Here is an 11,438-nt window from a genome sequence, read left to right on the forward strand (position 1 = left end):
GTAAAGTTTTGGTATACTAAGATAAAAATAAAGGACCATTAAATATTTACTTCTTGAGCTATAACTCGTAGAGATAGTTATTTATTCAATAGTTACAATAGATTGAAAACGATATGTCGTTATCAATAAATAAGATTTCATTGGAATTGCCATGGGTGGAAAAATATAGGCCAAAAGTTTTAAAAGATATCGTTGGTAATAATGAGACTATTGATAGATTACAACAAATCGCATTAGATGGTAATATGCCTCATATGATTATATCGGGTATGCCAGGGATTGGTAAGACTACATCTATTCATTGTTTGGCTCATGAATTACTTGGAGATTCTTATAAGCAAGCTGTATTAGAATTAAATGCTTCTGATGACAGAGGTATTGAAGTTGTTCGTAATCAAATCAAACATTTTGCACAAAAGAAATGCCATTTACCACCTGGTAAAAATAAAATTATTATATTAGATGAAGCTGATTCAATGACTTCAGGTGCACAACAAGCTTTAAGAAGAACCATGGAATTGTATTCGAACACAACTAGATTCGCGTTTGCATGTAACCAATCGAACAAAATTATTGAGCCTTTACAAAGTAGATGTGCTATTCTACGTTATAATAAATTATCAGATGAGGAAGTATTAAAAAGACTATTACAGATCATCGAATTAGAAAATGTCCAATATACAAACGATGGTCTTGAGGCAATTATCTTTACAGCAGAAGGTGATATGAGACAAGCTATTAATAATTTGCAAAGTACTGTTGCAGGACACACACTGGTAAATGGTGATAATGTCTTCAAGATCGTAGATTCTCCACATCCCTTAATAGTTAAAAAAATGTTACTATCTAAGGAGTTAGACGAATCGATTGATATTTTAAGAAACGAATTATGGGATAAAGGGTATTCTTCAATAGATATTGTCACAACTTGTTTCCGTGTAATGAAAATATTATATCAAATTAAAGAATCGTTAAGATTAGAAATTATTAAAGAGATTGGGTTCACCCATATGCGTATATTAGAAGGTGTTGGTACTTATTTACAATTGGCTTGCATGCTTGCAAAAATTCATAAACTAATGAAATAATTAATAAATATTTTAAATAATTAGTATTACAATCAGTTACATATTTGTATAATATTTAATAATACATTAAAAGAGGACAAAAAAAAAAAAAAAATAGAATAAAAGATAATATAAAAAAAAATAGTCATTAAACGGCAAAATTTGAAGTAACCAGTCATAATGTATTACATAGAATTCAATTGAATCCTTCAGGAACCCCTTTAGCAGGCTCGTCATTAACATTTAAGTAAATACCACCTTCTTCGAAGCCAAACCATTGGAACATTGGATTAGGGTTCTCTTCTGTACCATCTTCACCAATTGGATCCATAATCTGTTGAATAATTTTATAAGCTTCTACATCTGAATAAGGTACACCATTCTTAGGATCAAAATATTGACAAGGTTTTGTAGAGATTATGCATTTTTTTCTAGTACCATTATTTAGGAAGACACCTGTTGGCGGTTGCGTTTTGATTGTAATATTTAGTTCTTTATTAGTTTCCTCTCCACTATTATGTACCATTTTCTTGTCATATTCACCAAATGATGGATAATCATCTAAAAATGTTAAATCTGGTAGAAAACTTTTTTTATTATTGTCAATACTGGAATCAATATGTCCAAAATTTTTCATATTATCCATATTAATCTTCAAAATTGTCTCAACATCATTGTTACGTTTTTTACTAATGCCTCCCCACTGTTTGCCAAATAAAGTTTCTCTTTCATTTTCTAAAAATGTTCCACTATTAAAATTATACAATATGACAAAGTCTTTACTGACTAATTGGTTAGGACCAGCATAATCTATAGGTTCTGTAGGAGGCGTATCAGAGAGCAATGGATCATTAATATTGATGGGAGTTGTAGGAGTAGTAGGAGTTGTATTGTCATCTGAGCCAGCCTGTGGTGGTGAAAGTCCAACACCAAGTTCCATTGGAGTAGTATTTTGATCAATCAGTTTTATTTCTGGCTCATCAAGGAATGAGACTTGCTTTGTCGTGATAGTTGATTCAGATTTCAAGGAAGTATTTAGTGTATTTCCAGATATTAGAGTTTCTTCTAGTTTAGTATTCGTAACTTCGATTGAATTATTTTGTACAGAATCATTAGAATGAGAAGATGGTCTATCTGTTTGATTAATAAACTGAGTATTTAAATTTAAATTATTTTCCAAAAGAGTAGTGGAAATTTTAAGTTCAGGTTTAGATGATATATTTCTAGTTTCAGCAATACCTTCTGTTTTAGTTGGTTCCACATTTTCATTAACTTTTTCCACATAAGATGGAGTAACGTTATTATTACCATCTTTTTTAATTTCGAAGTTAGTATCCTCTACTATGTTGCTACTTGCTGATGAATTTGGAGAAGAACTGGGCACTTCCTTAGAAGAAGAATTTATAATATTTGAATTATTTGAAGTTGTTTCAATCGTGGTTGAGTGTTGTGTATCAACATTTTTATCTGTGGAATCCTTTGTTATTTCCTTAGTAGCAGTTCCAAGGTTTTTATCTTGTTCAGACATGCCACCTTTTGGGATTGAAGATAGAGTATTAGCATTTATTGTTGTATTTTCAGTTGCAAAATGTAATTTTTCCATCAGTGATTGTTCGGGTGGATTAACAAATTGAGCAGAATCATTTTTTTGTATATTGTCATTAGAAGTTGATTCTATGATCATACTTTTATCTTCACTTTCATTAACATTATTAGATTTTTCCCTTGAATTTACATTATCCAAAGATGAATCAGTATTTGTTACATCTACAGAGCGAAGTGGGTTTGATTCTTCTGTAGAAGTTATTTCATGAGTATTGCTTGAAGCTGATAATGGTGGAGATGATAAAACTTTATTATGTTCCATACTATTATCTATTGATATTGAACTGCTATTTATAGGAGATTCTGATTTTATTTCAGTCTGATGAATGATTGTATTAGGGGAAATGCTTTTATTAATATCTTCAGCAGTTGATAATTCTTTTTCCTTTGCAGCAGAAGCAGCAGCTGCAGCTGCTAATAATTGTTTCTTTGTGGGGCGTTTTGGATATTTCTTTTTTTTCTTATTTCTTTTTTTCAAAAATTCATCCCAATAAGCTTTATCATTGATTTCCATAATTGGGGTCACAGTCCAAGATGTTGATAATTTTGTTTCAATTAATTCATTCGGTTTAAATTTTACTTTCTGTCTTTGTTGCATTGCAATTCTTGATTTTTTTTTAATAATTTCTTGTTCTTTATATTTATTTAAAGTTTGTAAATTAATTTGTTCAGTTTCCTGTGCAATTCTTAAACGATCTTGCTGAGTTAAAATATGTTGTTTTTGTTTTTCCTTATGTTTTCGTATCCTTTCTTGAATTAATTTTCTCTTTGTTTCAGCTTTTGATAATTTCTCATAAACTTTTAATTTGTTTGCTACAACAGAGGATCTTTTACTTGTTCTTCTATCTTTCATTAACAGAGTTTCAGGATTTAGCATTACCTGATAAGATTTATGGTGCGACGTAACTGAAGCTGTACTGGTATCTGTTGTGGTTCCATCTTCATCTTCTCCACGTTCATTATGAGTTGGTCTAATAGTTGGTTTTGACCTTTTCACTAAAATAGGTGCTGTATTTTTTTTCTTTCTTTTTTTGCTCTGTAATTTTTCTTGTCTGATTAATTCCTTTTCTCCAGCTTCATCATCATTTGCATTTTCATCAAATTCTGACTCAGATTCACTAAGCATCAGGTCTTGTTGTATATAATTGTTAGTTTTTAAATTTTTATCATTGGAGGGTTGACTCTCTAGATACTCATCAGTATCATTATTTTGTAAATCAAAGTCTTCATCGTTTTCTTCTTCTTGGAATAAGAGATCTATATCATCATCATTTAAATGTTGAGTTTTCGATTGCATATCTTTGACTTCTTGAGCAAGAAGTGATTTCATTCTATTGCCCGCATTAGAACGACGCTCTCTTGAGGCCATAATCCAACCATCATCGGCCATGATTCATGTAGTGTTATAGTGTCTTTTTTTAGCCTTATATTATTGAGTGTATATGAGAGATAAAAAAAAAAAATGATTGTTTTAAATATATAAATTTAATTTTACTTTCATCACGAGTTTTGGCGTTCCAAAAATTCGGGGGAAAATGTTTTATTTTTACAAAAAAAACAAAAAAATAAAAAAAAAAAAACAAAAAATATAATAATAATATAGTATAAATTTATTATGCGTTTTCTAGAGCTTTTGTAGGATCTTCTTCTTGAGGTTCTTCATCAATGAAATCAGGAATATTATTAGAAAGGTAGGAAGGTACAGCACCGGTTGATATCTCTTCAGTAGGATCTACATTAAAATCTTCTTCAGCCAAAGCATCTAATTCAGCATCCAAATCTGCCTCATCAATATCTTCCAAATCGTTACCTATTGTATTCGTAGCCAATACTTGTTGCAATTCATCACCTTGTTCGATCAAATCTATCATTTCGTCTTGCATATCTTGTAACTTGTCGATATCGATCTTACCGTATTGAGATTTGAGTGCTTTGTTTGTAGATTTTAAAGCGTTTACTGTGACCATTGTATTCTTCAAATTATCTGAAGTCATTTGAGCTTGAGTCATGGACCAAGCTTGATTATCCATGGAATCTCTCATTGATTCTAGCTGTTTTCTTTTATTTAATAATTTCAGAGCTTGTTGTTTTAAAGGTTTTTTACCAAGAGTAGATTTTGAAGTTGCAATTTTTTTTTGTAAAGTTTGTAGTTGGAAATTAATTTGAGAAATTTGTGTGTCTAATTGTGATATTCTATTCTGTAGACCTTGTTGTGCTTGATCCATAGCCTTGGAAGAGTCTTGTAATAGCTGATCATGAGATTTGCCTCTATTATAACCGAAAATTCTATTCATTATTATTTTTTATTTTTTAAGTAATTGATTTAATTATTGATTGTATGTGTTGTATTGTTAGTATTGATTATTCTGATTGCTTTACTCTTACTCTATTTAATTTTTTTTAATATGTCGCTAAAATAAAGAATGAGAATTCCCATTTTCTAATTTCAGTTTTATTTTCAAATTTCAAATTTTAAATTTCAAATTTTTTGACTTCAAGAATTTCCTACATTGGCAAATTTATATAAAAGGACAACTTGATGACAAAAAATAAAAAAATAAAAGTTCTAGTGTTTAACACATTCTAAATTGGACAGATCTTGGAGGAATGACTAAAATTCTTCATATGGTTTTACTAAGTCCATATGACTCATGTAATGACCAACCATGAGTATGATATCCCTCAACTCAGGGACTCGAAGATTTGGTTCAAGTATTACTAACTCAATCATCAACCGATAAACTACAAGTCATGTACTTGAAGGGGAAAGTCTGATGTGAGTGGTAAAAATGATAAGCAAGTTCTAAATTAGATCTTACGGTAACTTCACCGATGATTTTCATTTCTAGTAATTTTCTAGGCAGATAGACGATTTTAACAAAGAAAAAGTCCAACTTTAAGGTTTTCTAAACAGAGGACCAAATTAAGATGAACAGAATTTTACTGTTAAAGAACTCAAAATCATCTGAGGTTTTGGCAGATACAAGACGGTCATACTTTAGTACTAATGTATCTAAAAAAAATCTTATATTATTCTGACAAGACTCCAATACCCCCTCAGGATTCCAACAATGTCTAAAACATGGGTAATGTATGAAAGTAATGAAGGTACAAGAGTTGTTGATATAATACCAACTGTCAATAGACCTACGATAATGTTAGCATTGTATTATAAGTGTCAAGCAATCTGCTGCACGTTTGTATGTGACCAAGTTGAAAAAAAACAAAATGTGGATAAATTAATGATGGTATTAATTTTTTTTAGTAAGAAATGATGAAGAGGTACATATCATATTTATAAGGTGAACTTTGAATTACATGGTTATGAAGTATGATACTTTGTCAAGATTGGTTGAAATAATTTAATTGATAAATATTGCGGTTTGTCTTTCTTAAATGATAAAAACGTATTGAAGTCCACTGGAATTTTTACATTTGCAAAATCTAGGGTTGTAAAATACTTTGCTAAATTTTGTACTTCTCTAGGGAGCAGGGCTTCTACTAATTCCAATTCATTCTTTTTTTGCTTTTTATTCTTATTCTGCTCTATTGTTATCTTCTCGGTCAAATTCTCCGTCAGTTTTTCCAAAATCATGCAAAGAGACACATACTTGTTCTTTATAGAGTACTTCACCTCTGGCATTTCCACCATTGCTATCCATAATAGTTGTTTTTTCTTTATCGAATTTTAAATTTAGGTTGTTTTCTTTGAGCCACGATGCTCCTAGGATTAATCCTGAGAATGCCGGGTTTTCATCTATTATGAAGGCATTTATACCATAACTGGCACGCCCTATTTGCATTTTAGGTATCCATATTTGGCTACGACAAGTATGTGTCTTTCCCCCAATTGATATTTGGATGGGTTTGATTAAGTTGCTCCAGTGCTCTGTCCATAGTTTAGGAAAGTTTAATGCTACATCTTTTTGAATTATATTAATAGGCACTCCCGAATCTATTATGGTCTCCACAATGATCCTATCTTCGATTAGACCTTCAGTTTTAATAATAGTAATCCCATGAGTTGTCTCTTTGTGTGTGATCAGCACCTCATAGATGTGTTCTGGCAACTCTTTCCCCATGTTTCCAATTTCATTCTTTTTTTTACTACTTATTGTACACACATTATAAAGGGGGGTTGCTTTTGGTTGTTAACTGTTTCCGAGCTTGTTGGTGGTATTCAGTTATTAATGGGTCTAACTTGCAGAGATCATCTTCCACAGGTTATACACCAGTTATTCAAGGTTATAATTCGAAAATAATCGTTGCTCCAGGTTCTAAGCGGAATGGTGGTTTTGTGAGCACCTGGGTTTTTTGTTTGTTTCTTTCCCAGCCTCATGGATGATCTTTCCATGATTTTGCTATGAAACATCCATTCGGTGTAATTTAAATCCCACATTTCTTCTAATGTTAAGAAAGGTAGATTCGGTTTACCGTTTTATTCATTGGCTCTCTTTATGGCTTCAAGGACTTGTTTTGTGTCCTCGTCCTTAGCCATCGATATGTCTTTTCCAAGTAGATGTTCCTGTTCACTTTGTGACTTGATCAACAACTGGGTGAGTTCCGTTAGCATTTCAGGCCAATTTTTATACCAGTCGTGTTGCTTGCTTAGATCTATTCCACCTAAAGTTGATAATCTTTTTGGAAGGTGGAACTTCTTTTTAAATACATCTGATTTAAACTGATGATCAAATTGGTCTCGAATTTTCCATGGTAAAGTACTCAATTGTAATAAACCTATTCCCCTAGGTGTTCTAGCCATTGTTATTGCCAATTCTGAATATGAATCAGCATTACTCATTGAAGCTGAATACTTTCCGAGTTCGATTGCTTTTGTTAACGTTTCTCTAAAGTTTATCGCTAGATCCGACCATTTAACGAAAGTAATTGTGAATTGTTCGATGAGGACATCTGGATCTCCGGTTATCCCTACAAGTTTTTTTAAGCTGTAAGTGGTTGGGCCGATGTATTTTATAAAAGTTTTCGCAATTTTCTTTCTGGACCACCCTTTTCCTTCCTTGTTAAATTCTCTTAGGAAGTCTTGAATAAATTTGGTGGCTCTTGACCCTACTTTAAACTCGTTTAGATTCTTCAATTCTCCAGGCTGGTTGTTCCTTTTCCTCACTTCTATAATTTCCATCAGTGTAATCCCGAAAAGGTTTCAATGAAATTACTCCATATGCTTCTGGTGAAAGCATGCTACCTTCGTTCCACCTGTTAACTTCATTCAGTTTCACTTCGTCTGCCACCTACTTCACTTCGATATAGTCTTCACTTTCGAGTAACTGTTTGTAAGGATTTTTATTTTCGCTTGTTCTCTATCAACAATTATTACGCCTTCTATCTTCGATAGTCACTTGCACTAATTCCTGAGTGATGTTATAAATTTTTTGCTATCTTATTGATAAATGCAAATAACTTAATAGATTATTTGATAATTGAATGAATAGTTCCGTATTTCAAATTAATGATACTTAATAATCTAAATAACAGTATAAAAGAATAACTGATGATAATAAAAATAATAAAAATTAAAATAACAATAAAATAAAATTAAAGGCAGTGATAAAAGATAACAAATAAAAGATAAAATTATTTCTTTCGGTATTTAGTTTCGTATATCCTGCTGTTCTGTGCTTTTCTTATTGATGATAACTTTCTTCTCTCTATTCTCTCATTCTTTTGCACTTAACTTTATTCACATCTTCCTGCTCATTGAAAAATATACGGAATGTAAAAATTTTCGCTAGCAGCACAGACTAGCTACGCGACAAGTGATAACAACAATGAAGTCTTTAACTTAAAGGACTATATATTTTGATTGGTATGTACTGTGATTAGATAAATAATATATAATAATATTAGTTTCCAGATTTTCAGACCACTCTTTGTTGATACTTTTTGTTTCTTTCTTTTCTCTATATATTTTGGCTAAAGTGAAAACTTTTCGTATTTGTGTTTATATATTGTTATAGATCTCGTCTCATCTGAATAGAAAGTCATCACATATCTTCAAAATTCACTGCCCAACATATTTTTGCTTCGTCCGGCCACGTGACACACCAGAAACTCCTCAAATGTAACAATTTTAAGCTTTGCTACTCCCAGTGGTATATCTTTTTGGCTGCTAGTTTAATACCAAGTGTTTATTAAACTATACAACTATATACCTGAGCCTATGTAAGTTAAATATTATTATTATTACGTTCCGATTTGTTCACTATACACTTCCAACTTTTGTATTTCGTTCTTTTTGTTTTCTAGTTCTTACTTCTTTGCTCTACCCTAACCATCTAGTTTATTCCTTTTAGCTTTAGACTTTTAAATAGAATTTATGTTCATTCCTTTATCATGTGATCTTGCTTTATACACGTGACTAAGGTAGCTTACACTACGTGACATCAAAAAGTAAAAATGCGCAAGCCCGGAATCGAACCGGGGGCCCAACGATGGCAACGTTGGATTTTACCACTAAACCACTTGCGCTGACTGGACGAGTCCGGAGTCGAACCGAAGACCTCTCCCATGCTAAGGGAGCGCGCTACCAACTACGCCACACGCCCATATATTTCTTGTTTGTTGTTGCAGACGAGATTGACTTTATACTCATCTACAAGTTGCTAACTAGAAATTATACATAACACTGAGCAACTGCTAGTTGCATACCTGTGAATATCGGTTCGATGCATAATCTCTACTAGTTAGCCAGCATTACTTAAACTGTGCACTCCTACCCTTGTAAGTAAGTTTACAAACAGTCCAATTAAAGTAAAATGGGAAAGCTGGCGTTGACCTTTGAAAAGTATTTAAAGACCAGCTTTTCGAGACTTAAGACATAAATTTATAGTTCTTTCATATAGTTATTTAGTTTAAAAAGAACAACAATTATATTCGTAAGTTCGAAGTATTAACTGGTGTTAAGTTAATAAGATTGTTAAGTTTAGTTTTGGTAATTACTATTTAAGTGTATCGTACTCCTAAGTTGGTTTACAACATTGTTTTATAATATTAGAATAATAGGATAAGGGTGGTATTTCAGAGTTCAGATGGTACTGAGATTAGTAGTTCCAGATTGTATTACACAAGATTATTGTATCTGCTGGAATATGATTATATCATTTTCTATGAAGTGGTAAAATACTTTATCACGTGACTTATTGTTTAAAATGTGTTTTTCTGTTCATATCGAAAAACACTATTTAAGAAATATATTCATTTTAGTTATAGTATTTACTATATATTTCTAAATAAAGTAATCGTCTTTACATCTTAAACACTGTATAACAATGTCTAACTCTCTTGAATCCCGGTAAAATGATATAATCATATTCCAGCATACCCTCTTAACAAACTTTTTATCATTACATACACGATCTTTACATCTTGCGAACTCCCTCTTCAGTCTCCACAAGGTTGGTCAATGGTAGTAAGTTTTGTGGAGTAATGTTACCTTCTATGATTTTACTTAGGTTCTTGAAATCAGTTGGACTGACCGGTTTTGTTAATGGATCGGCTACATTCTCCAATCCATCAATTTTTCTTAGAAAGGTGGACTTGTCCTTTAGTCTTTCTTTTAAACGACCAATTCTGATTCCAAGGAACTTTGTTCTACCTCCAATATATGGTTTTTTAAGCCATTCTATTCCAGGTTTAGAATCCGTAATAATATTAATTTTAAAATTTTTCTTAAATAATTTTTCTAACTTGAACTTTAAATGTAGAGCTAGTTTTTCACCTTTGTTTAGAGCATCTAATTCACATTCTGCCGAAGAGTCACAAACAATTGATGATTTGTTTGAAAACCCAAACATAAATGTGTTTCCAAACCATATTATACCCCCAATTCTTGATTTTACATCATATTCTGATCCTAATGAAGCATCAGTTGATTACTGTGATCTCATCAGGCTGTTTCTTTTCTCTTTTCATTACTACATTGAGATCTACTTTTCACATAAGTATATTTAATTAAATCTATTAACAGCTTTAATTACTTTAACATGTGGATATAATGCAAATCTGGTAATCTTGCTAACTGCAAACTCCAGATCCAGCCTACCTCTTGTTCTTAAGTAGTTTAGCTTTCCAATAGATTTTTGTATATACTTAACCTTCTCTTTGTATTCAGTCTTATTCATTAGAAGTGTATCTTCATTTGGATTTAAATTATATTCACTAAAGTGAGGTGTTAAATCTTTCTTTTGTTCTGTTGTTAAGTTATTCTCATATTCTTTCAGTTTTAGTATGGAAAATCATTATAAATTTGTCAATGTATGATTTCATACTCAATGTAATTATTCCTTTATTCAAGTCATATTTCAAGTCTATACCTAAAATATCTGTTTCTAATTGTTTTCTTCATTCATTATTACAATAGCTTTATTTCAAATGTATTCTTAAACATTTCTATTATCTCATCCAGATCTTCTTCAGTATCTGCGGCTAAAACACAATCATCCACATACGCTGCTATACGTTTATTGCCATCCGAAGATACAAACAATCCTGGAGCAAACTCCGTATCATAAAAATCATGAGAATTCATAAATTCTCTTAATGTTTCATTCCAATTTTTTGGACTTTGCTTCAAGCCATAAAGAGCTTTCTTTAGTGGCGTATACATCCTCTTATCTGATGGATGGTTAATATTCAGCTAATATAACTAATAGGGTCCTATCCACCCAAGACTTTGTTTTCACTGGAGGAGCTTATGAACCTAAAAATATACCTAAACGTTAATGAAGATATATTTTTCATAATGTCAGT

At 31.5% G+C, this 11,438-nt stretch overlaps 3 protein-coding genes and 2 non-coding genes across 5 annotated transcripts; 1 reads left to right on the top strand and 4 right to left on the bottom strand.

The window, feature by feature from the left end:
- Positions 1 to 113: 113 nt before the first annotated feature.
- On the top strand, positions 114 to 1,088 carry RFC4 (replication factor C subunit 4; the record flags this gene model as incomplete). The annotated part of the gene is made up of 1 exon (XM_004180877.1): positions 114 to 1,088. One exon carries the CDS (start codon positions 114 to 116, stop codon positions 1,086 to 1,088), a length of 975 nt encoding a protein of 324 aa, XP_004180925.1.
- A 175-nt stretch (positions 1,089 to 1,263) lies between these two features.
- On the bottom strand, positions 1,264 to 4,062 carry VPS72 (Vps72p; the record flags this gene model as incomplete). Its single annotated transcript, XM_004180878.1, has 1 exon — positions 1,264 to 4,062. One exon carries the CDS (start codon positions 4,060 to 4,062, stop codon positions 1,264 to 1,266), a length of 2,799 nt encoding a protein of 932 aa, XP_004180926.1.
- Positions 4,063 to 4,285: 223 nt separating this feature from the next.
- VPS60 (Vps60p) lies at positions 4,286 to 4,966 on the bottom strand (the record flags this gene model as incomplete). The annotated part of the gene is made up of 1 exon (XM_004180879.1): positions 4,286 to 4,966. The coding sequence occupies one exon, from the start codon at positions 4,964 to 4,966 to the stop codon at positions 4,286 to 4,288; it is 681 nt and encodes a 226-aa protein (XP_004180927.1).
- Positions 4,967 to 9,087: 4,121 nt separating this feature from the next.
- On the bottom strand, positions 9,088 to 9,158 carry TBLA0Etrna8G. Its single transcript has one exon. It is a non-coding gene; the product is annotated as a tRNA-Gly (tRNA).
- Positions 9,159 to 9,162: 4 nt separating this feature from the next.
- On the bottom strand, positions 9,163 to 9,235 carry TBLA0Etrna8A. The gene has a single exon. It is a non-coding gene; the product is annotated as a tRNA-Ala (tRNA).
- Between the last annotated feature and the right edge of the window lie 2,203 nt (positions 9,236 to 11,438).

Source organism: Henningerozyma blattae, chromosome 5 (genome assembly GCF_000315915.1).
Source record: "Henningerozyma blattae CBS 6284 chromosome 5, complete genome".
Lineage (NCBI taxonomy): Eukaryota > Fungi > Ascomycota > Saccharomycetes > Saccharomycetales > Saccharomycetaceae > Henningerozyma > Henningerozyma blattae.